At 38.9% G+C, this 26,126-nt stretch overlaps 1 protein-coding gene across 2 annotated transcripts; it reads left to right on the top strand.

The window, feature by feature from the left end:
- On the top strand, positions 1-25,166 carry kcnip1b (Kv channel interacting protein 1 b). Of its 2 annotated transcripts, XM_084941818.1 has the most exons (10): positions 1-16; positions 102-441; positions 847-1,076; positions 19,796-19,920; positions 21,065-21,134; positions 21,220-21,290; positions 21,390-21,497; positions 21,587-21,691; positions 22,757-22,819; positions 23,587-25,166. In XM_084941818.1, exons 3-10 carry the CDS (start codon positions 989-991, stop codon positions 23,632-23,634), a joined length of 678 nt encoding a protein of 225 aa, XP_084797944.1. In that variant the 5' UTR covers positions 1-16; positions 102-441; positions 847-988; the 3' UTR covers positions 23,635-25,166. The 2 variants fall into 2 exon arrangements, with proteins under 2 accessions (XP_084797944.1, XP_084797945.1); XM_084941819.1 differs by lacking the exons at positions 1-16; positions 102-441; positions 847-1,076 and adding an exon at positions 14,049-14,458.
- The last annotated feature ends 960 nt before the right edge of the window (positions 25,167-26,126 follow it).

The following is a 26,126-nucleotide window of genomic DNA, read 5'->3' on the forward strand; positions in this document are numbered from 1 at the left end:
AGGATCTGGAAAATCCGTATGGAACCTTTTATACATTGAATTAGTGCTCCAGTTATAATCCACCATGCTTAACCTTTATTTGTTTCTTTTGATTGATTCAGCCCAGTTGGTGTATCGTGCAAATATACAGGATCAAGAAAAAGGTAAGATAAAGCACATCAACCAGACTAAGAGCAGAATGTGAGACAGGAGGAGGGAGCATCGAGGAGGCAGGGTGGGTATAGTGGTGGCTGCTGGCGCTCTCTGCAGTACAGATCTGCTGAGAGCACCAGAGCAGAGCTCCTCGACAGATCACAGCCGCAGGGTTCCCACTGCAGTTTAGAGGGAAACCTTACACCAGAATATTATACAAGGGGACAACAGTCAGAACAACTAACAGGACAGAAGGTAAAGGAAAGTGGAGGACAAGAAAAGAAGTGATGAGACAAACTGACAGAGGAGGTAAGAAGCACTGCATGAGGTTTTCTGCTCTTTCTTGGACCGACAGAACTTCCAGGGGGGCAAAGCGCTTCGTGTTCTACTTTTAGAGTCCTTTTAATTATTTATCTTCTCACTTATTTTGGTCTGTGAAAAGCAACTTTGCTTTTTAAAAAGTTTAACGTAAAGGTCTGAAGCCACAGAACAGGAAATGTTGAACATTTTCTAGTTGTTTGGCTACTGCTTGTGTATATTTGTGTGTTTTTCTTTTGAGTGTTTCTGCATGCCTTTCTGAATGAGAGAGTGGAACACGCCTGAGTGCTTTAGGTACTAATGTGTGACAGCTTGGAAGCATATTGTAAGTAAAATTCAATGTCTTACACATAAGCTGTGGAGCAAAGGCTTAATCGTATCCCTTTTCTTCACAAGGAGCCGCTTGAAGGACCTCATGATGTCACATGAAGCAGATTCGTATTTGTGATAAGAATCACGGGCAACATTAAAGAAGTTCAAACATTCCTTGAGATATATTGAAGAAAGTCTACCCATCTGCCACTGCATCTACCTCAGGATGGCTGGCTGTACCAGCCGCTGCAGACAGGGGGTGCTCAAATTAATCCAGTCCCTGCAGAGATTGGTCTCGGGAACCCTCACGAAAGGTACTTTGTACTGATGCACTCACATATTGACCCTGTGCACGAGAAAATGCTAACTTCCTGGTTTGAGACCGGATGTGGGGTTGTACATTTCCGGTAGCTTTACTTTGCAGTCAATCGCTACTGCGACGATATACTCCAAAATCATGTCCAAAACTCGAAAACGGAAAGATCGCGTTAAGTTACAAAAAGCAGAAGGTGGGAACACTCACCACTGTTGTGTCATAAAAAATCTAATGATCAATTTTGACGTTTAAAGAGTTTAGATCGATCAGTTGTTTACATCACTCAACACAAGCAGAACTGCATTACTGCATGCAGAAGACACATCGTCCACATTCAGAAGTATCTCTGTATAGTGACTGGTCTTATGATTTAAACAGGCAAATGTTCAGCATTCAAACTACAGGTGAAGAATAGTCAAACCAGATGTTTCCCCGTTATGTCGAGATCAGCTAGTCAAGTACACACCTACACAGCATGTTAACAAACCGTGAAAAAAGCCACACAAAAAATGAATGATTGCTGGTAAGGGTTTCTATACATTAGTATTTACGAAGAGTATGTTGTGACTTACCTTAAAAATTACAGCGGTCCCTCGCTAATAACGCGGTTAACCTTTCACCTCGCTGTTTCGCAGATTTTTTAGTGCAAGTTTGCATGCTTATTTTTTTTTTTTACGTCACATTGTGTCCTTCGTCCTGATCACTGCAGACGATCTCCTCCGTGACGTCTCTCCTGTACAGTACAGAATCGCTGCATCGATCGCTAGCAGTGTGACTCTGAAGTGCAGTACTGTATGTCCACGATGTCCACGAAACGTTTTGCACCGTCAAAAAATAAAATTGGCTACTTGATTTCACCTATCGCTGGTTATTTTTAGAACATAACACCCGCTATAAACGGGGGACAGCTGAGAAATATAACATTTGAATCCCTTTTCTCTTTTGCCCTGAGGTGCAGGGAAAAAATATCAACAAGTCGATGAACATCATTTACAGATATATTGGGTAAATGCCCAAGACATCTATAGAAATGTAAATCGCCGCTTGATTCATTCATTTGCTTAACTTGTTTTGGACCGTAAACCAGGTGCGAATAGGACACCGGAAACAAAGCTCCCCACAGGAGTTTCCGCACCGGAAGTAGCATATGCTAACGTGCACACAGTCAATTCTGAGCCTCTTGAGTGTCAGCTAACTTAGATACAGTGAGGTCTTATGGGTACTCCTGTGTATGCATGTGAATTCAGTTCAGTTACTTTTTCTTTATGTGGCAGCACATCACAAGATAGTTTATTATTGCCTTTGAACAGTTAGGCCAAACTTTACTTGATATAGAAAAATAATTATTCCCTGTCACCAAGCACTTGGCAAAAAGTGGATGGATGTTGGACATTTTCCACCACCAATCTCTCTCGCCCCCTACAAAGCAATGCTTTGATCAGCTTAATGTTGTCTCCCTTCAGTTGATCTAAAATAATTTGCTAGTAAGTGTCCCTATTTTCTGATATCCTGTTTGTTGTACTTTATATTAGTGGCAGATTTCAGCTGCGTTCTAATAGCACTCAGTTTTGCTTTAATTAAAGAAGCTCAAAGATTCCTAAAGATATATTGAAAAAAGCCTACCCATCTGCCACTGCCTCTACCTTTCTCAAGCATAATTTATACTTCTGTGTTGAACTTAACGTAGAGCCTTTAACATAGCTTATGAAAGCGACAGATACTGTTGCCGCGGTGGGCCCCATTTGCACTGCAATTTCACCACCAAAACATCAGCTGACGATGGTGTTGATCCATTCTCTCCAGTCAATTTCAGAAATGGTGGCAGAAGAAGAATTATCCAGAAATGAGCGGGACAAAGTGACAGTACAGATCACATTGCAGGTGTAGTCGATGCAATATGTAGCGACATTCCTGAGGAGGGGCACATCAGCTTACAGAGTAGGTTACGCTGTAGGTTATGATGCAGGGTTTCAGAAAGGGTTATGGTTATAGCGTACCTACGAAACATAATTCAGTAGCCACATGCAAAACACAACAGGAAACAGCTTGCTTCGTACTACTGGAAATACTTTGTGTGGGTTGTGAAGAAGCCGCCCGAATAGACTGCTCCGGAGGCAGCACAACTCGGATGACGCTGTGTGTAGCCCACAGAGCAGTTATTTGTGACACTGCCCCCTGGTGACAGAAAACAGCTACAGCATGTAGCTGAAAGTCTGCAATTCTTTCCCGTAGAATCTGCAAAAGCGATGTTTGAGCCATTTGGCTAAGCCTGGTGGGGGGTTTTGTTTTGTTGCATACAACCACAGGTTTCCTAAATCTTTCACACTGCATAGCCAAATACCTACCCAAATGTGGTGCCATAGTCCTAACAAGGTTCAGGCCTGCAGTGCGTATGTGAAAGTGGTTGTAGGCTCAAGTGTTGGAATAAGAAGGCCTATAGGAGAAAAGAAGAGCAGTGAGAAACAACAAGCAATCAATACTGGGCAGGTCGGTGAGGCTAGTAGCTGCAGATCCAAAACTTACAGCCAAGAAGCCAGAGATACTTGTAGAAAGGTACAAAGAGAAAATGCGGTAGAGAGAAAACACAGAATTGAAATGCGATGATGGCATAAATGCACACCGAGTGAAAAACAGGAAAAGAAAGGGGTGCTTGTTAGTCTAAGCCCAGCAGCAGAAATCTGTCAAATTATGATCCCATCATTCATTTGCTGAAAGTTCATATTAAGACTGTAATAGGATTGTTTTTCTGACATAGATTTAATTTGAATTCCACCATTGAGCCATTGTGTGGTCTATTTAGCAAGAGGCACATGTTCTGTCACTGTGTCTTTAAAAATTACAGAGCATTTGCTTTGCTACAGTTGCAGGAAAGAGTTTACGAATCCCTTGTACTTTTTTTGTGTTTAAATTTCTGCGTTAATATGACCTGAGCATAAAAACTGTAAAAGCAGATAAACCAAACTAAGTTAAGGAAATAATGCAAACATTTTGAATGTTGCTATTTATTCACACAGCTTTATGTAACTGTCTGGAACATGGGAACTGATACACCAGAAATGTAACTTACACATTTAGGCGTACATGTCATATATTTCTTCATTGTTTTTAAATCATTCTTCAATCTTTGATCTATGTATGATGCGTTGCTAAATTACATTTTTGTAAAGTGTCTTGCAAAAAAACCTGAATGATACTAATTTAGTGTTACTTATAGGTTGCATGAAAATGCTGTGTTAGCTTACTGTGCTGAAGCATAAACGTCACCACGGTACTGCATGTCTTTACAGTTGATATTCGGTTAGGTATATCAAAATTTTGAATTTGAGGAAAAAAGTTGAAATTTTGAGATTGCAAACCCAAAATTTTGAAATAATAACCAAAAATGATTACATTTTTTTGGACCTCAAATTTATTGAGGACCACCTACAAAAAAAATTGACCTTCCATAAATTATGTGACTTATCTTTAGCTAATAAGATCACCGGGTGCTCTAAGGTTTCCCCCACCTGCCAAATTCCATTTTAATTCCTGAACTAATTCCTGAGCACCTCAGTTGTTGATGCTCAGCAGGCTAGAAAAGGTTACAGAACCAGTTCTAAAGTGACTCCGTTAATGTGTACAAGTGGAGGAAAATTAAGACCATTATAACCCACCACAGGAGAGGTTAATTAACATATTCCAATCCAAGACAATGATTTAATTTCACCATTGATGGAATTGTGTTAATAAGAATTGTACACATTTACAGTTTCAACTGTGGAAAACTGTCAATATTTCAGTTGGACATATCTGTATACTTTATATTTTTCATCTACATCTAGTAAGCTTCGCTATAGAGACTCACATGTGCAGAAAAACACAAGTAAAAAAAAAAACGCCAGGAAATTCTCCTTCTTGTATGACATGCATGCTTTGAGTGGCTTTGAGTTAAACAATGAGGTCATTTAACTCTCATCTGCACATAGCTCACAGGCTGAGGCTGTGGTGTACTCTAAACTTCTTCTATTCATCATGCTTTAGTGCTTGTTTGCTTTTTCTGCCCCTCTCTCATCTTATAGTTAAAAAGTTACTTTTCACCTAAGCTGCAAAAATCAAACGCTGAGTCACGATGTCAGAGTGCAGCTGCGAGTCTGTCACGACTAAAACAACACACAAACACAGTACTGCTCTCACTTTCAGAAGAACCTGTGGTCTGATATAAATTTAAAATTCACCCTACGCACATGTATGGAGCATAAAATATTTGTGCAGGTGCAGGCAGCGCTTCATTTTAACAGTCGCTGTGGGCCACAAATTCCAAATTTATGTATTTTTACCACTTCTTGACTTTTCCATCTAGAAGCATTTGGATACTCTTACTATCTACCTCTAAATTATTTGCAGCCATAAGCACTCTGAGAAATTGATTTTTCACAGGGCAAAGAAAGAAACCTGCAAACTGAGAAACACATCGGATACTGTCAACAAACTGACAATTACAGCATGATGCCTGAACTGTACGTTTTTACACATAAACAGCTACTATCATGCATAATGAAGGATGAATCTGTTGACACATTTCCCACAGCTTGTGTTACAAATGTAAATATGCATTTACAGGAGCAACAAGCTCAATGTTTTGCATTGAATTAAGCAGGAATCCAGCCAGGCTTAGGTTTATAACAATGAACTAACCAAAATCTTACAAAGTACTTACTCTGTTACATGTGCAGTGTTTGTCCAGTGTTTTTTCATCTGTAATGTTAAAAAAAAGAAGAAAAAATAGTATGTAAATCCTTTGTAGCATGAACCTATGTGATATAAACTGGTGTTTTAGTCAGCCGCTGAGCTATTCTAGAAATTATCCAACCAACTCATGGCAGTGAGTAGGCTGACTATCTAGGTCATGCAACACAATCGCATACCGTAGCTATTTGACTGAAACAATCCCAAACCTACTTTTTTATGGTTAGGAGCTAATCCTTTACCAAAGGAATGAAGGATTACAGTTTATGGCAGACTTGGTTATCAAGATGATATCTGGTTCTCTCATTATTTGTACACGTTAGTTATATTTTTCTTTGCATTCTTAAAGGATGCATAATTGATCAAATGTAATGTAAATTATGTTGAGCATCCACTTGCTTGATACTGTGCATCTGGACATTTGTTGCTTCTGTCCAAAATGTTCTATTGTGCTTCGCTGACCTTTACTGACTTAAAGTTAAGATGCGTGTGCATTGGGCAGCATAAGGGCTGAGTCTTCATTTAGCTTCATAATTAAATGTCACAGAGTTAATTAAGAGCCACTGGTCAAAATACATCCAAGTGGTCTAAACTGGGATTTAATAAATCTATGATTTTATGCCACAGTGGGGGTTTTAAACCTTTGGAATTTTTACATTTATACAATGTTAGTTTCTCATTGCCATAGCTCAAGATGAACAGGCACAACTATCCATCAATGCAAAAACACAGGCAAACATAATTTTTCTTCCACGTATCCAATTCAGGGTCACAGGAGGAATGATAACAAAACGTTATTCAAAGTTTTAAACATCATTGGTATTAATTTGATTTTGGTGCTTACATGGAGGGGGTTGATCTTGTAATGTGCGGCTACAGCATGAAGTAACAATGTCTTGTTTAGCTTTGAGCCCTTCCTCTACACAGTTTAATTATAATCAGATTTCACAAGCACTTGCTTCCAGATTGCGGCAGAGGAAGACCGCATGCTAAAGTATGCATGGATGAAGACATGAAAACATGCACATATGTTCTCATAAACATTAACACACAAGCAAGCTATTTAGACTTTTTTTAACAGCTATATGCTATGTTGTTTTTTGCATTTTTCCTTGCATACACTATAGACAAAAATGAACTGTCTTATCTTTAGTCTTATGCCTTAAGTCTTATTAAGTTCAGCAGCATGCATATTCATCCTCAGACCTTTAAACATTGCAAACCAAGTGAGGATACAGTAGTTATGATATGCCTCGGGGCTGCAGCTGACTTACTATCATTCCTGTTTCTAACATTACATTGTACTTTATGCTCTTTACGTAGTGCTTTCATTGTAAAAAAAAAAAAAAAATAAAAAAAAAAATAGTTTCCATGTAGGAAACAAAGGAGTAGCACTATACCTTATTACAGCAAGCTTCAGTGTTTTGACAGTTGCTCTGACCTTGCATTCATGTTAGTGCGCATTTAAAAATGGCTGTCCTCCCTGTTGTTATAAAAAGAGACAGTGACCTCTCACAGCACATTTTAAAAGCAAGATGGCAGAGTGCAGCCTCAAATATTCAGCTAGAGGCAACTTTTTCGAATTTTACAGCACATGAGAAACCAGCTAAAAGGCCTCAGACAAAGGGAGGGACTTGTGAGGTATATTTTGAGTGAGTTATATATATTTTGCTGTGACGTACTGATGTTGTAGTGCAACATCCAGGGAATCTGAATGTCAAACCTAATGGGAAATCTGATGCTGTGCATTACCTGACAAAGTAAAGAAAAACCTCTTTTTGAACTGACGGGACTTTGACAGAATGACTGACAAGGAAACTGGAACAGCACACAGATTTAATTTTATTAAGGACAACTTTTAACAAATACTATTCCAAACATTTTTGTGATGTGTTGTTTAACCACAACAGCAGACATACAGTTTAGCTTTAGGAAAAAAATGTCTGTGTTTTTAAGGTTGAATGTATTTAAAAGAATTTCACAATTAAAACAATATTATTTCTTAAATACCACAAGACCACTCCCAAATCTGAATGGTAAAAAAATAGATTCAACACTACCCTATCAATCTGCATGAAAATATATATCCTCTATTTCAAGATAAAAATTGTGGCATTGTTGCTTAAAGCAGGCGTCTGAAATGTCCCTGCTGTTTTTCTAAACAAGCAAAGTTTTGTACCTATGAAACAATCACCTTTAGATTGCTAGGAAGAATTAAAACTTCTATCCTTTGCTCATGATCGATCTCTATCACGTTTCCTGAAATTCAGTTAGCGTGTAGATGTAGGCTGTAGGTGGGTTTGTGGTTGCTTGTCTTTTTTTTTAAGATGGAATAGACTCCACCCATTCCACGGCCCTAGGTAGGAGCTGAAATGGATGGATAGATGGAAGGATGGATGGATCATTTGCAACCAGCTTCTTCCCTGTAAGCATGTTTTCAATGAGGTCTGTTGTTGAAATTGTTTGCCAACACTCACACAATAAACTACAGAGTTTATAGTTTACAATAGGCACAGCTTACTATGGACCTAGCAAACTATACCCATAAAATTAAATTTCCCATTATAGTCAAACTCATGAGGTAAAGATTATCTTTATCACAGCTTCAACATCTACTTTTAAAATTTAGTTCACATCATGCAATCATGCAAACTGACAATCATCTTTGTTTAGATACGGGAAACGAGACACATCTGGGGAAGCACATAAAAAATGCATGGTTCAACAAACACAATAGATTTATACTGTCTTTTGTGTAGACCCAGGTCCTGAAAACAGGAAGAGTGCAGGTAAAGACAGAAACCTTTCCTACCCGACCTCATGCTGCACCTGTCTCTCACTATTACAAGTCACATGTGTCCTCTAGGAGCATAACCTTGCAGCAGTGGTTCTGTCACCACACACTGCAGAGATTCAAATCTATGGCTCAAGCTCGTCTAACGTAGCATCTATTTTGTTCAAAACCCACATAAGAGTTATCTGGCATTAAGCTCCAGTTTTATAACCATTTTCCTTAAAAAAAAAATCTTTCTCCTCTGATTCTTTCCCTTTTTTGTGGCTGTAGAATCAGTGGATTGGAGCTGACAGTGTGTGTCTCTGCTTTTAATTTTTTACATCACCTCACTACATACTTTTATGTAACCGTCTTCTTCTAGATTTATTTTTATCTCTTGCTCTTTCCGCCTCTGTGGGTGTGTACGTGTTTCGCCCCACCATTACTCCTGTCCAGCCACGTTGTTTTACTACTTGGTATTTATATGCAGAATCTCCTATGGTTAGATGGCTATTCGATCCAGCGAACAGTATGGTTATGTTTGCTCAGCCACATTTCTGTGGAATTCGTCTTTCATGTTCATATTTAGTAGTTCCCTGAGGATTTTTGCATGTGGTGCATTAAATCGGGAGCAAAACTTGTTTTGAATGGCGACATGAGCTGCTGCTTGCATCAGGAACTGTTATGCTCTGCTGCCATCTGTCGTTTAACAAGTAACTCCACAGCATTAGAAACTTGAGCTCATGTGTTAGAGTTCTCTGCTGAGAAAACCTAACCCTCTAATGCACTTTGTATCATGTCTCATACATGAGTTTCTGAGACCTCTATCTCATCAACATGATCAATACTTGCCATAAATTCAAAACGTTATGGACAAAATTCTTTTTTTGTCTAAAATTAACAGTGTTGTTAACAAAAAGGTGCCAAAAATCTCCAATGTATCAAATGTGATATAAAAAAAATATATAATAAATATATAATAATTTCACACAACATGATATAGCAAAATGATTTTTGTGGATTTTGTTATGGGGTTATTAAACATCTCAGTTCCAAAAAATCTGAATTTTCTGGCTATTTTTGATGGGTTTTGTCTTGCAGGGTTAAAAACACTTTGTAAGAACATTCACACTAAATTGTGACTGTCTGTTTTTAAGATGCTTGATGCATTTTCGGGTTTTTTTTTTAGTATTATTATTATTATCTAGCCTCCTGAAATAAAGCATCATTTTGCACTCACAGATAACTTAATACACATTTCAAAGTGGCAAAAAGGGGAGCTGTGGGTACTCGCCTAAAGATTCAAAAGTCATCAAATACAGGTAAATCAAAAAGATGTGATGGAAGCCAAAGCAGCTTCATTAATGGTGAATGCATAATAATAACCACAATTAATAAAAATGCATTCAAATTTAGTACATATGATAAATAGTCTCCAACAATAATAATTGTATCATGTACTTTAGTTTATTATTTCCAATCTGATCTTTGTTATCACATCTGATAACAAACAATGACACTTAAATCTAGATGACACTGGCATGCTTAACATTTTATTCACTATACTGTGAATTTGTTAACAATTTTCAAATGTTACTGAGATTTGTTATATAGCATTCATTACAGATAAGTGACTCCAGTCTAAGTGTTTGGATTACAATTAGCATCATTTTGTCACAGATACACACAAAGGTTGAGCCACAGCTTTGTAATAAGACACGGTCTTCAGGCTTGGTTTTTCTTAAAACTTTAAAAGTTAAAGCTTAAATTTGTATTCTTATATTAATAAATAGTTATTACAATAAAAACAAGCTTTAATCATCAGTCAAACCTTGAAAATGATACCATCCAATTAATCTTTATATGACGCATTAAACCAGTGATTCCCAAGGTGTAAGCTGATGACATCTGGTGGGCCATGAAGGTACTGCAGGTGTACAGGTCCATCCATTTAATTTTACTTTACAACAAATGCATTTCTAATTCTTAATTTTCATAAGAGTCTTACATTTTGAAGATAGGATTTAATTTTAAAAGTATCTCCTTTTAAACATTTGTATTATCATATATAAAAAAAATAAACATACTTACTTTGAAATCGTATGAGATGGCTTCCTGAGATTATTCTATTAAAACGTTCCTTATGGAATCCTAAAGAATCATTGTAATTCAGCTTATTATATTAATAATGGCATTAATAATAAGTAGTATGTAGTTGTATAAACAGTAAAATATATATGACCCATTTATATTTAGTTTATTTGGTTTTGTATTTCATAAGAAACAAAAGTAATTAATATACACAAATTTACTTGACAGTGAAAAGCACCACAAACTCCAGGAATGTCCCCATTTTTTCCGGAAAGCTGCTATACTAGTTTCAAAAGCTGTTGTGTAATAATTCCCATCTCAGTAGTAGCTCTAAAAAGGACACAACTGAATGTCAGGTTAAAGAAAGAAGACGAGACAAAATAATTTAAAGATGCAAGTTCTTGCATAGTCAGACTAGAAAGCCACATGAGGTCTGAAACTGCTGTCTCAGCCCACTGGAGGGAAAGTGATTCCCGTCCAATCATCATTTGGTTCACTTGATTTACATGGCAATTGCAGGACTTTTTAAGGTTGAAATAACTGTTAGAGGAAGTAGTAAGAGGAGTTTAATGATAACGATGAGCTGCCTTTAATGTGTGCATGAGCATGCATTCATACAGAATACCAAAAGCAGAGGGAGCAATGAAACACTTTGGGAAATAAAAGGACATGTGGCAGTGAAAAGAACAGTCTTTCATGTGCACTATCATTATTTGCATTCAAATTACAGGATTTCTTGTGAATGTGTTATTTTAACCAGCCACCCAGCACTCAATGCACCAAATCCCTACAGCATGTCTGATATCTGATGAATCCACAAGAGGACTGGCCCATGTTGGGCTGCAATGTGTGTATGCTGTGTGGCGGTCAAGGGCAGAGCCCCTGGCAGGTCAAACCCCAGCTGTTGAAAGTGGTTGTTGGGGCATGGAACATTACTTCACCGTAGGGTAGGAGCTTGAGCTCTTGCAGTTGAGAGGTACTGGCTAGATATAGTGGGATGCAACTCAATGCCCAGGTTAGTTCTGGATGTCAGGCTGGACTCTATTCCAATCTTAGAGACCAGATGCAGGAGTGTGTATACTTATCTCTTAGTTTTGCTGCCTGTATGTTGGGTTTTTCATAAGGGAATCGTGTAATTTTCCAAAAGCATAAAGGGATTTTTTACTGGAACCAGGAGCGACTAAATCTAAACACACAGTATAGGCAGTGCACAAATGTGCCTCTTGCTTTGCTCAGGGCATACTGACTATGAAAGAAAGAGCAAACAGTTGTGTCAGCTGTGTTTCAGAACCAAAGATAACACCTCTCTTATCTCATATTTTTATTAAAAAAAAAAAAAAACACTAACCAAAGTAGCAATGGAAAACAACATGACTGATAAAATCATAAATAATGGCTGATTAGTGTACAAGGTCCAAGTGTGACCTTCCCACTGTTTGTAGAAGGGGTTGTATGTGAATTAGAGAAAAGATTCTGAAGAGATTATGAAGCCAGACTGCAATGCAGCGTCCTTGAATGTCTGTCATAGTGCAGGGTGATATGGTGCACTAAGACTGTTCCAGATGGCAAACATCTGTCACAGGGATTACACCGGGTTATTTAGTAATCGGAATACTTAATTTCCCATCGCAAGTGTGTGAGTGTGACTGTCTGTATGTCAGGCAGGTTTTTTTTGGTGAAGATTATAAACGAGTTAGAAACATCTGTGACACAGTTTACGAATTCTTTATGCTTCCTGAATTATCCAAGAAGGAAAAATGCATTGAAGAAGGCAGAGAAATCATTACATGAAAGTCACTATACAGAGTGACTATATTTGAATGGATGAAACTGGGATACAAGAAAAATTTAGGACGGACACTTGATATAAAACATGATGGTCCTTAATGTTTTGCAGAATGCCCCTCGCTCAGCACTCACCATCTTGGCTTTTTTGATTTCAGACACCAAGTAAGCAGTAGATCTTGATAAGCCCCAGCCCCATTCACTATACAGTCACTTATCTTATTTACTATACAATGATGATCATCTATTTTACTCAAAATTAGATCAGTTTACAAAACATACATCACTGTGTATTCTCTAAAAGCTGGGGCTACTAATCTGGTTACTGGGGTTGTAAAGTAAGCAGTAGGGTCGTTTTCTCATTGACCGGCATGCAATCAGACTTATTTTTGGAACCAAAATAGTTGCCCCTTTCTAACCTTCCTTAAATTTCTTTAAATTTGCTTCACTTTTCAGATCCAGCGGCTACATCCATCTAACTTCAGATAATATCTAAGTTGAGAGAAGTTTAAATTATTTTAGAATTATGCATGACTTCATGTTTAATTATTTAGTCCATGTTAAGTTCTTTTTCTCAGCACTACCCACACAAAGAAACTGAACGGCACAGCTGATCTAGGGTCAGGCTCCAGAGTTAGGTTGTAAAAACTAATCTGTACTCCCATACAGTGTGGATTTGATCATATTCATTATCATTTTTGCTCATGGATCTTGTTTTTAATACTCAGAACAGAACATATAGACGTCAACTTTCAAGAAACAAGAAAGCTGAAACAGCACTGAAAAAATGGCCCTCAATGAATTTTTTAAAGTGTGAGGGGGTTTTCTGAACCTCGCGTGCACAAACACAGACACACACATACACAAACAAGGAGCGAGACAAAGGCAATACATTTTTTGGTCGGCCGCCAGTAGAATATTTGATTGGATGCAATATCATTCACATTTTTTCTGTGTTCTTCTCAATGTTTTTACAAGCAGCTTACAAAGACTGAGCTAACTGCCCTTCAAGTAGCTTCCATAAACTTAGACCATTTGAATTCTCCTGCAGAAATCCACAGTGAAATCTAAATTTTATGCTTTACTCATTAGCTATTTTTTGTTGCTTGTCTTGTTTGTGCTGCAATCCAGCAACCCTGCTTTATTTTCTGAGTTTGGAGGAAAACAAGCATCACTCACCCCCACAGCTTTCCATCCCACGTTACACACAGTCCACTCTGCGAAGATTCGCTGGCACCATTTAATACAAATGTTCTTGTTTGTAGCACATTTGATTTGGTTTTTTTTTTTCTAAAAATATTTCTTCAAAATCTCACAATTAACTTTAATTCTTTCTAGATAGAGAAAAAGATATGCTCCTTTATCCTGTGGTGAGTTAACACAGGCATGCACAAATGCCATCCCAAGTGGGCAGTCTTACATATAGCTACATCCTCATTATGGTACACACTTCAGGGAGCAAATTGCTCATTTGGAGTAGTAACCACTGGGTTGAGAAAATACACGTGTGTGCTTTAAATGCACACACTTCACATGTCAGTACGCGTTATTAGTGACTACAGCACTCTACAATACCACAAGGGCATGAGGAGGCAGGGAGCTCGAAAGAGTGGGGGGGTAAAGGCTGACAGATGAGTAGAGTGAGGCACAGAACAGAGGGAGTGGCGCAAAGAGGCAGGAGCAGCTTGTGCGTGTGAGTGTGTGTGTGTGTCTTTGGAGACAGGGATCAGAAATTCAAGAGAGTCAGCTCAAAGAGGAGAAGCGTCCCCCCGGTGCCAGATCTGGACCCAGTGAAAGGACTTGACAGGGGCAAAAAAAAAATCCTGTAAGGTACAGAGCCGTGGAGGGAGGCAGCGACGGGACGACAGGCTGACAAAAATCGTGAAGTAAATAGAGGGACTATTACTCTCTGGGTTGTTTTGGCCGGCCTGGTTTCCACGGTGACAACATGGGTGCAGTGGTGGGCACTTTGACCATGCAAACCAAACAGAGGAGACCATCTAGAGGTACGTCGATGTTAGTCACAAAGAGAAGAGATGGAGATGAGACAAAAAGAGCAACAGAAAGCTAGACAAAACTGACAGTAACACTAAGATGGTAGTGTTTGTACACCAGCTGCCAATCATGATATGTGTTTGTTTTAGTTATTTTCTTTGCTTATCCAATGCAAAGAGACTTTATGCTTTCACCCTGTTTTTGCCAAGTGATTTAATTAATTGAACTATGAAGTTAAAGGGAAAGAAATAAGTGGATAATGAATCGTGGAAATGTTACATAGGTTTAATGAAAAGCCAGTAGCGCTGATTCTGTTTTCTCAAACAGAAATCTACAATGTTTACTTCTAGAAGTGGCAGCAGTATTGTGGAGGGTGAAGCATCTCTTACTCACGTTCAGTGATGAGGTACAGCACTTGTGCGGAGATAATGATTTAGAGACAACAGGATGGCAGTAAGATGTCCTTGAAAATAACAACAGAGCAAAATCACTGCTCTGTCTCTGTAATTATGCCTGTGTGTGTTTGGTGCATGCCCATCGAACGCGCCAGTGAGTGAGCGAAACAGAAACACGGAGGGAGCGGGGTTTTGGGCATTTGAATTAACACGCAGCTCACATATCATACCTCTCCCTGGCCTTATGCTTGAAAAGCCTGTTGTCATGGAGACTGGGTTGTAGGGGCATAAAGGGAGAGTGTGAGCGCATACTCCACCAGGGTGAATGATGAATTTATGGCAGCGGGAGATCGAGATTAGAACCATGAAAAGGCAGCAAAATAATGACTTTTTAAAAAGACATTGATGAAATGCCCCACGGTACGAGGGTAATGCTTTAAATGCAGATAAGATGAAACCGCTTGTCTGTGTTTTGATAAGAGCCTTTAAATGACCTTTCAGCAAAGCAGGTCATCTAGGGATTGTTTTTAGCTTGAAGTAAGTGGTCTCTTAAAAAATGCGTTGTGGTGCCAGGTATGTAAGATAGGACAGATAAAGTCTGATCCTGTAGGGGATAAACAGGTACCACAGCCACACAAGAAATGAGACTCAGAGGTAAGCTACAAGTAGGATACAAAATATAGCTTTTTCTAGCAATACTGCTCATCACTGAGTATGCGTAAATGCTATATATATATATATATATATATATACACAAAATCATATAACTTATTTTAAGAGGAAGAGGGCTTGTTGTTTTTATCTCTCTAATGCCCTAATATAACTGGTATATATTTGACCAGTATAGCCAATCTGTGCTATACCTGGTTTGTCTTGAAAAAGGTCCTGTATAAACTTTCAACAAAACTTTGAAACACGCAGAGAAATTGCTGTCGCAAATCAAGAAAAACATTCAGGTCAAAATGTGTTCTTAGGATTGGGGGGGCTTGTCCACACAACACGGTAGGGGAAACAGTTCTCCTCACTCTTCCTGCAGCATTCAGCACTTCCAAAGCCCAGTCAGCTTTTGTACAAAGCAAAACCAAACAGCCTGCTGTGGGTTTTGTGAGGAATCACGTAGGGGACTATGATTTTGACCCGGCTCAGTGACTTCTTCAACTTTTGTCCTCATGGCTACAGACACCAGAAAGCTGCTGTATTAAAGAAACCAGATATAATCTCATAAGTAGCAGGCTTTAGATAAACTGGTAGGATGATTATATTTGGAACAAGGCTAGCTGTTTGGGCGGTCGGCTGCTTGCGTGAAGTTAAGAGGACGAAAGAAGAAAAAAGGGAAGAAGAAAACAAGATCATGCCAAAGTCAAAGCATGCAGAACTGTATATAAAAAGTGTTTGCCTTGATCTTGGTGTTTCCAAAACCACATGTGATGAGAAGGAGGCAGATCTGAGGGACACTGCACACTCATGTGGTAGTAACTTCCTAATCAAAATATAACATCAGCCTATAGGACATACTTTACAAGATGATGTGATAGATCATGTTAGATTCAACTATGACTTGAAACTAGTGATTAAGACCATAAATTTATAAGGAAAACTAAGAGTAATTTTCCCATAGACTTCTACATGACCTTCATTTTCATTAGTGCTGCAGTGTTTGCCACTGACTGCGTAAGAAAGCATGTACACGCACTTTCAATTATCAGCACCATTTCAGCGTCTCCCACCTTCTTCCATTATATGCTAATGAGTGATCACATGCAGAGCAGTTGTTGCACCATTTATAACAAGACTCACTGCAAAAGTCTGCAGCATTTCTTTGCCTGAGTCTTACTCTGGCGATCAAATCATTCTGTTATATGATATGATATATTCAACAGGTTTTTGAAACCCTCAGGCAACATATTCTTTTGCTGACTGTGCTTCTGAGCCCAGTTCAGCTCTCGTTTCTTCTCGATGTTATTCTGTGCTTTCCCATTTTGCCCTTTGCTGTTCTCCTTCTTGTCTCTTGTTTTTCTTCACGCTCTGCCACCTCTTCCTCTCCCAGTCCCGTCTCAGCTTTCTCTAATCAACACCTCTGCCTTTTCATCACCCTCATTCCATTTCATCTGTTTCTAATCACACTGTCACATTAACAGGAAAGAGAAATCAGCCCACAGGAAAGATTAGTCCACATAGGTGGAGTCTTAACAGCACCTTTGTCTTTCTGTTTTCATGTAACCGAGAGACTTTTAGTCACAGGGAAAATATATGTACAAATTGTGTTTGACATCTTTAAAAAAAAAAAATCAATTCATCCAGTATACCACCACTGCTCACATTTATTATGGCTATCTATCTCCATGACAACATGAGGTGGGTTGGAACTGGAGCTCAGAGGAAGATGGAAGGGAGGTTGAGAGAAAGTAACGCATTATATGTTTGCATGGTAATGGACACCATGCTATCTCACCACTGACAAATAGGCCATGTAAAAGTGGCAGATTGGGGTAAGAGGCAACATGTGTGTCTCTAGTGAACATTTTATTGCTATAGTTTCCCAAGCATGTGGAAAATCTCATTGAAATGACTACTCCCTCACAGTTTTTATAGCTGTGTCAACCATCCTGTCCAAATGTAAGCAGTATTTAAACCTTTAGTGCATGTTTTTACTAAATGAAACACAGGAGAAAATACAGGAGAATAAAGTTAGCATCACAATATTAAAAATAAAGCTGGCATGCTTATACAAGTGCAACTAGCTGGCTAAAATGTTAGATTTAGCTTGTTAATCTAGGACTTTTTTAGCACCTTGTATCTACATAGCTATTAGAAAATTAATGTTAGCTATCTATTAGAAATACTAAACAGCGTAACAGATGGGTGTACCTTCGGGGACATCCATTTTTAAGCCTTGAGATGAGCATTTTTGGTCTCACCATCTTGTTGTTTGAAACTGGAAGTGACAAGCATGGGATGGATCTCACTGTGAAAGTGCACACTGATTGGCCAACAGCTTTTCAGTCTTCCTCTACCAATGAACATACCATGAATAATTCTCCTTTCTGACACTAGAGAATAAAAAAGATAAAAACTAAATAAAAAACTTTTAGCTAACAACAGTAGCAAGCCACTGTTGTTAGCTAAAGCACTTACATGCATAGTAATGTTACAGCTTTCTGAAAGTTTGTTACCTCATTTTGCAGAAATGTAGTGGACTAAAACCGACATCCATCCATCTTTTCATTTATTTAATTCAGGGTCGTGAGGGAGCTTGGAGCCTATCCTAGCCATCCAAGGGCAAAAGGCAGGGTGCACCATGGTCAGGTTCTCAGTCTGTCACCAAACTAACACAGACAGAAAGACAATATTCTCACTAACACCTATGGGAAATTTAGAAGCACCAATTAACCTGACCCCACTAACTGGATGTCTTTGGATTGTGGGAGAAGCCAGAGAGAACCCACACAAACAAAGGGATAAAATGCAATCGGCACACAGAAAGGCCCTGGCTAAATGGTGGATTTGAACCAGAACCTTTTTGCTATGAGGCAACAGCACCAACTAACACATTGCATATCCAACTACTAACCAGGCCTAACCCTGCTTAGCTTATGGTATGGACATAAGCTGGAAATTTGGCATTATCAACTTATTTGACATATTCATTCAGTATATGACTGTTAGGATCCCACAGTTTCACTACATTTCCTAGTCACTGGAGTTTCCTAGAAGTTTATTTCTCCTTAAAGTCACAGTTTTTCAGTTTAGAAATTCATAAAAACCTATTCTGGGTTCTGTAATCAGTCTGTAGTCCATTTCACACAGAACGTTTAAGTAAGTTTTCTATTTTTCACTAGCAGACAGAATTGACAAGGATCGTCTCTCCCACTCAAAAGTCAATGAAGAGCCGGTAATTGCTTTCCCCCCTGGTGTAGGTGGGACTTAAATGAAGATTGCACCTGTTACGACTTACGGCTGCAGGCAGTTCTATAGCTGTGCCTCTTCTCCTGTTTCCTGTATAAAATTTAAATCACAATGGCCTCTGGCATAATGATGTATGCTACTTGATACAGTTTCATTGTTGAGGATTAATCCTGACACCACTCATGAATGGGCTGAAATGAATGAGTCATCACTACCATCCAAAAAAAGAAAAAGAACAATGTAGTCATGTTAATCTCCTTTTCTTCATGTCTAATCATCTGAACTGAGTCTGAATCCATTAGGAAGCTTATTTGTTCTCACGTGTGTGTTTTTCAAGTTAATAACATAGGTGATTGAGAAATTCTGGGAATTGATAGTGTGCTTTGTCCACACTTTTGTGTCAAAACAATTCATTCAAGGACATATCATCTAATAATACCTGCAGTCTCAACAATGCATTTCAAGCCACAGACCACCCTTTGTAAATAGGCCATCTCTGTACCTCACACAAAGCGTCGGACTTCAGATTTTTCTTCACCGGGGCCCACAACAGCCACTGGGCGTTTTCTTCTGGATATTTGTCCATGTTTGTAAAGCCACTGCCCTGTAGCGTGAGATAGTCACAGTGACAAACACTTGCCCACAGCAGCATCTCTTCAGATCATTAACCACCATCCATCTCCACAGGACTGGGCACTGAGCACCATGTTGCCATTAATAAAATGCTTCAGCTCCTAAGGGGAAACCTAATTTGTCAAGTAGATGAAGTTCTCCTCAAATCCTTCCTTTGTTCTCTTTTTCCCTCATCCTCCCTTATTTTTCTTCTGCTTCACTCCCAGAAGCACTTTTTTATTCTCTTTGATCCCACAACATTCGTTGCCGACTTAACATTTTCAAGCTTCGCTGAGTCATCTCTTTCCTGTATTTAATAGCCATCATATTTCTAAATCCTGAGTGGGACATACTGTTAAACAGACAGTGTGTAAAAGTTGAGGCTCACATACATCTTCTTTTTTTAAACTGCCTCTCTCTTACCCTTCCCTGTAGATAAAACAGATGATGAGCTTGAGATGACGATGGTGTGCCACAGACCAGAAGGACTTGAGCAACTCGAAGCCCAAACAAACTTCACCAAACAGGAACTGCAGATCCTCTATCGTGGTTTTAAAAATGTAAGCACACACCAGATATTGTTATTTTAAAAAATGCAGTCATACTAAAATGCACTATATTGCCAAAGCTCTGTTCTATTCCATTCTAAATATTCTTACACCTCTCTAAATCACTGAGGCATTGAAGTGTTCCAATCACTTCCATGGCCACAGGTGTATAGCATCAAGCACATAGGCATGCAGACGGCTTCTAAAAATATTTGTGAAAGAATGGGTTGCTCTCAGGAGCTCTGGTACTGTGCAAAAAGTCCAGTTGTGAAATTTCCTCACTACTAAATATTCCACAGTTAACTGCTAGTGGTACTATGACAAAATGGAAGAGATTGGGAATGACAGCAACTCATTAAGTGGTAAGCCGCATAAAATTAGAGAGTGGGGTCAGCAAGACTGAGGTGCATATTGAGCAGAGGTCGCTAATTTTCCGTGGAATCAACTGCACATGTGCTTCATGTGGCCTTTGCTCAAGAAAAGCGCACAAAGCGCTTCATGTTCTTTGGACTGAGAAATCATGCTTCTCCAATCCAATGGATAATACTGGGTTTGGCGGTTGCCAGGAGAGCAGTACTTGTCTGACTGCATTGTGCCAGGTGTAAAGTTTGCGGGGGAGGGGGTTTCAGGAGTGGGGCTCATCCTTTTTGTTTCAGTGAAAGAAACTCAATGTTGTGGGAACAGTTTGGGGATGACCTTTTCTGTTTCAACATGACTGCGCACCAGTGCGCAAAGCAAAGTCCATAAAGACAAGACTGAGCAAGTTTGTTGTAGAATAACTTGACTGGTCTGTATCTCAACCTAATCTCAACCTGCCAGAACACCTTTGGGATGAATTAGAGCAAAGAATTCAAGCCAGGCCTCCTCATCCAACATCAGTGTCTGACCTCACAATTGCACTTCTGGAAAGAATGGTCAAACCTTCCCATAAACACACTCCTAAGTCTTGTTGAAAACCCTTCCAGAAGAGTTTAAGTTGCTATTGCTACATAATATTAAATGCCATGGATTAAAAATGAGATGTCAATTATGTACATATGCATGTGAAGGCAGACAAGTGAATACCTTTGGCAATATAGTATATGTGTGCATCACAGAATCAGACAACCAAATTTTCATTGAGCAGAATAACTGTAGAGTCTCATTTCTCCCACAGGAATGTCCAAGTGGAGTTGTGAATGAGGAGACATTTAAACACATTTATGCACAGTTCTTTCCTCATGGAGGTAAAGTACACAGCTTTTAATCTTTTTTATTGCACTATGAAGCTTTTCTTTTTTTACACTTTTCTTCTGTGTGTGTGTGTTACAGATGCAAGCATGTATGCGCATTATCTGTTCAACGCCTTCGACACTGCAAACAATGGTTCCATAAAGTTTAAGGTATAAAAAATGGACAAAATGTTAGTTATTTCTTTAATTTTCTGCTCTTTTTTTTTTTTTAATTTATGCTGTCCCTCTTCCCTGATCTATTTTGGACAGGATTTTGTAATGGGACTATCTATTCTGCTGAGGGGAACACTAAGGGAAAAGCTGGAGTGGACGTTTCACCTGTATGACATCAACAGAGATGGATACATAAACAGAGAGGTGAGACTGTGTTGTTACAGTTTAAACTGGATTTTATTTGTTATCTCAAATCTTTGTCTAAGCATGACATGAATCTCCTGTTCTTGCAGGAAATGACTGAGATTGTGAGGGCCATATATGACATGATGGGCAAGTACACCTACCCTGCACTGAAGGGAGACGTTCCACAGCAGCATGTGGATGCCTTTTTTCAGGTTCATTTCAAATTCAAATTCAAATTTTATTTGTCACACACACAACCATACACAGTATAACGTTTGGTGAAATGCTTATTGCTGTGCAATGCCTGACCATTAAATGACAGTAACAATTGACATTAAGATTTACAGATTTACAGATTACTACAAAATTACAGATTTTAACTTAGAAATTTACAGTGAAATAATGTGTAAATAATAATTTAGGGAAGAAATTATGAATAAAAAGAAATTATACATTATAACAAGTGTGCAAATAAACAGAGTGTGTGCGGTGATGCGATGTGTGTGAGAGAGTCCAGTCCTACACCTGGTTCAAGGCCAGAATAGCCTGGGGGAAGAAGCTCCTCCTCATTCTCTCTCATTTGGTCTTAAGGGAGCGGAAGCGCTTCCCAGACAGGTAGAGACCAGAGACCACTGACATTTTTTTACTCTTCATCTTTTCTGATATTTTTTTTTTTTACTAGTTTTGCATTTGGCTAGGGTCAGTGTCACTACTGGTACCATGAGTTATTAGATGGTACCAGGTATGGAGCTGACAGAAGTTGTACAGGTAGACAAACTACTTCATGACAGCACATCAATACATGCCATTTCTAGAAGGTTTGCTGCCTCATCAAAGTCTCAAGAGGATGTACAAGATTCCAAGAGATCTGATGTATTTTTGTTTTTTTCTTTTCCTTTTCTTTCTTTTTCTTTTTCTTTTTTTTGAGCAGTGTAGACTCATCAAAACTAGATTACAGACATCTTGGGCAGGCTTTACCACACAACAAGCCATGCTATTTGTTTAAATTGGATCAACTCCCTTTATGGAGTTTTTTTCACACTTTCAACTTAACTACATTTTTCATTCTCGTAAGGTTTATAAACACTAGTGTTTACACATTATGAAAGGAAAGCAGACTTTTAATGTCTCTTGTCATAACCCTGTAACTTCCCAAGAAACCTTTGTTGGTTTATAGCAGCTTTGTAGTCATTATTAGGTTGTTTCATTAGGGTTAGGATGCAAGGCAATGCCACCAGCACAGAATCAACAAAATAAAAATAACTGTTTCTCTACAGAAAATGGATAAGAACAAAGATGGCGTGGTGACTTTGGAGGAGTTCATTGTAGCCTGCCAAGAGGTCAGTATTCTTCTTCATGTGTTTTTGTCAAATGAATTATATTTTAAAGAATTAAAATATAATATGCATAAAAAAAAGGAACTCGTTTCTTACTTAGGCTTATTATTCTAGTCATGAAACCACCACTACACCTGACTCAAACAGCCTCTCCTTCACACAGTCCTCACTCATAAAGTGGTCTACGAACCCTAACATTACGGCTAACAGGTGGATTTTCCCATTTCAGTGCAGCTAGCTAACAATTAAAAGCCACTTACTGTTTGAAAGACAGAGAGTGAATGTGAACAGTATATCCTCTGTTATTTAAACATAAAACTAAAGTGACTCTTTTAGATTGCTTTTTAGATTTTGTTTCTTTGTTTTCCATTGAGTTATTGGTTCTTTGAGTAGTTAGACTTACATTAAATTATATTAGCGATCAGCAGCAACCAACTAACGCGCTGACATCATGTTATGTACTGGTGCAAGATGGCACTATACATGTTATAAAAACTTTAAACACTTTTTTTAATCCAGATTCACAGACATTGTTAAATCTGGCCCTTTTTTAGAGAAGGACTCAGTGGTGTATATTAGCCTGAATACATGCTGTGTTAATAGTGTAAATAGTGTAAAGTGTAAATAGGCCTACATAATTTCACCATTACTTAATTTTTTTTATGTCAAAAGTCAAGCATAAGAAAAACCACAATTCATCAGATGATTTCATTTCACAGACACAGGTATTCAAAATAATTCCATACACCATTTGTCTTATTTCTCAACAGGATGAAACTATGATGAGATCCATGCAGCTGTTTGAAAACGTGATGTAGAACAAGCGGAGAGGGTGGAGACAACCACATGGAAAAATGAGAGGGCTGAATGTGAGTGCGTGTGTGTGGATGCATATGTGCAGTACATCCAGTCTCTCCTCCTCCTCCACCTCCTCCTCCTCCTGTTTTATCCAGCTGTGGTCAGGATATAGGCTGAATCCCCCACAATGACTTGTATGAAGGGACTGGACTGGGATGCTCTTTAGTGCTCCTGACGAGTTTCGACACACAACACAAAGTGACTGATGTGACAGACATGGATTTTAACACATTCGTCTCTGTTCTGTCATGAAGACATGAAGATTGGCCTGTTAAAGATAAAGCTGCTCATCCATTATGAGGCTGCTCCTGACCAGCGAAGGGCAATGTGCTCAAGAAGCTGAACGTTTTATTTTCTTTTTTGCCAAGAAGCAGTTGGGGTTTGTTTATTTTTTTGCTTTTTTTTTTATTGTTTTTTTGCCAAAGTATGATTGCATGCTTGTTTTATTTCCAATTTTTTTTGAAAGATTTGACCATAAGTAAATCTATACTTGTGTCTCATCCATCTTGCGGTTGACAGATATGAGATACTGCAAACGTTGTACGTTGGTTTCACTGATGCGGTGACCCTTGTAAATTTGTGCTGACCTGGATGTCGCTTGTGTGCTGAGTCTGTGTTATGCTCGTCCGTCCAAAACTTACAGTACAAGTCAAATAATTTTAAAGCAGCACATTTCCTGGGTCTTACATGGTGTGTGTGTGCTTATCTTTTCTTTTCTTTTTTTAGTGAAAAAGAAACCAATTCATTCTTTTTTTCATATTTTCATCTGCTGCTTTTCTGCTTGTGGTCAAATTGGTGTATTGTCAAAAATGTTTTTTAAAAAAAGATTGAAAAACGAACAGGAATAAATTTTAAACATAATTATGAAATGCCCGCAAATCAAAGATGTTGAAGAAGAGGCTTATTAGATGTTCATTTGCACAGATGACAAGTAATCGAGATGTGACTCTCAGATGGAGACAGCCACAGAAGAAGTTTTGTCCAAAAGACATCACTGTGTCAGAAAAAGCAAGATTTTGCTTCTGGTCCATTCCAGCAAAGAACTGAGAAAGCTTCTGATAATCTTGCAGGGAAAACCACTGAATGTCAGCTTTGGAATGTGATATGACACTGAGGACAGCTCCATTTGTAATAATGAACATTTGGCACTGTGTCCTCCATTTAAACGAGGACAGTGATGTCACACTGACGTACATGGTACACCGAAAATAGGGTTTTTTCTGTAGCAGTAGCCCACTGAAGGTTTCCTGTGACTCGTGGTGTATTTAAATGCGCCACCATAATAGAAAACTCGCAAGACTATCGTAGTTTAGGCACTAAAATATTAATTGCTGTTCTTTTTCGCAGTCACTAGAGAGGCTCTTTTTTCTGCACCGTGCGACCGTGTGACATCGCAGCCTCAGGTCTTGGAGATCTTATTTTGGAATCAGATTATTAAATCTCACCAACAGGTTCATTCTAAGCCATATGAATAAATGTGTCCATTCTTAAATTTGAGTGGTGTGCTACTTTATACTGGTGTGCCTATATTTTTGTATGCTATTAAAAAATGTAATAATTATTAGAGCAGAAACCTAAATAGATGAGTGAAGAGCACAAAAACACAGGGCAGGCTCTAAGGAGTCACTGAAAAATTTAATGAGTATTGTTACGGCCCTAGCTGGGCCTCCTGAAACTGCCCTTGTGTGGGTGTGGTGTTTTCTCTCCGCCTCTTCCTCTCTTGCTCTACCCCTCTGTCTCTCTCTTGCTCTTCTCTCTCCCCAGGACACAGCTGCTGTTCATTGGCCTCATTTACCACCTGGGCCCAGTTAGCAATCACCTCTCCTAGGTCATATAAGCTGGGGATGAACTGGATATGAGAGAGTGTTTTTTCTCTGGTGTTCCCACATTGTGTGTCGAAGGTGTCGGGAGAGCTCCTATAGTGTGAAGTTGTGGAAGCAGTTTGCAGTGTAGCTGCTTCACATGAGTAGTTTGGGCTTGTGGGCCTCGGCAGCAGTAAAGCTAGCTGCTGCTAGTGACAGGGTGAGCTTGTGGGCCCCTGGAAGTGCCTCCTCGTGGTGTGGAGTTTGTTTGGTTGTTGTGTTCTTTGTTGTTGCAACCTTTTTTCTTTTTCTAGTGTTATTGGTAAAACGGCGTTGCCGGCTCTTTATGTTAATTTTATCTATAATAAAAACTATTTTATTTACTAAACACCTCTGTCTGTTCTCCTTTCATTCTGTTCTGGACCCATTTGTTACCAGTCCCCACACACACCCCTAGACCTTCATCGTGGGGACGTAACAATGTGGGGGCTCGTCCGGGATATGACTGGAAGGAACAGCGGTTAGGTTTTAGTGTGTTGTTTGCCGGTGGCTTGTGTAGTTGTGTTGTATCTGCTATACTCTCTCCAGTTAGCACAGGGGAGTGTCTAGCTGAGCGTAAGCTCCTCCTTCCGGCACTCATTTTTTTTTAT

This window comes from Perissodus microlepis, chromosome 10, assembly GCF_051167445.1.
Source record: "Perissodus microlepis isolate ML-2025 ecotype Zambia chromosome 10, ASM5116744v1, whole genome shotgun sequence".
NCBI lineage: Eukaryota > Metazoa > Chordata > Actinopteri > Cichliformes > Cichlidae > Perissodus > Perissodus microlepis.

Bases quoted from the DNA above. Each gene is read 5' to 3' on its own strand.
- kcnip1b (XM_084941818.1), top strand. From the start codon at position 989: ATGGCTGGCTGTACCAGCCGCTGCAGACAGGGGGTGCTCAAATTAATC. The intron at 21,291-21,389 runs GTATAAAAAATG...TATTTTGGACAG, and splicing joins ATGGTTCCATAAAGTTTAAG to GATTTTGTAATGGGACTATC. The intron at 21,498-21,586 runs GTGAGACTGTGT...CTGTTCTTGCAG, and splicing joins ATGGATACATAAACAGAGAG to GAAATGACTGAGATTGTGAG.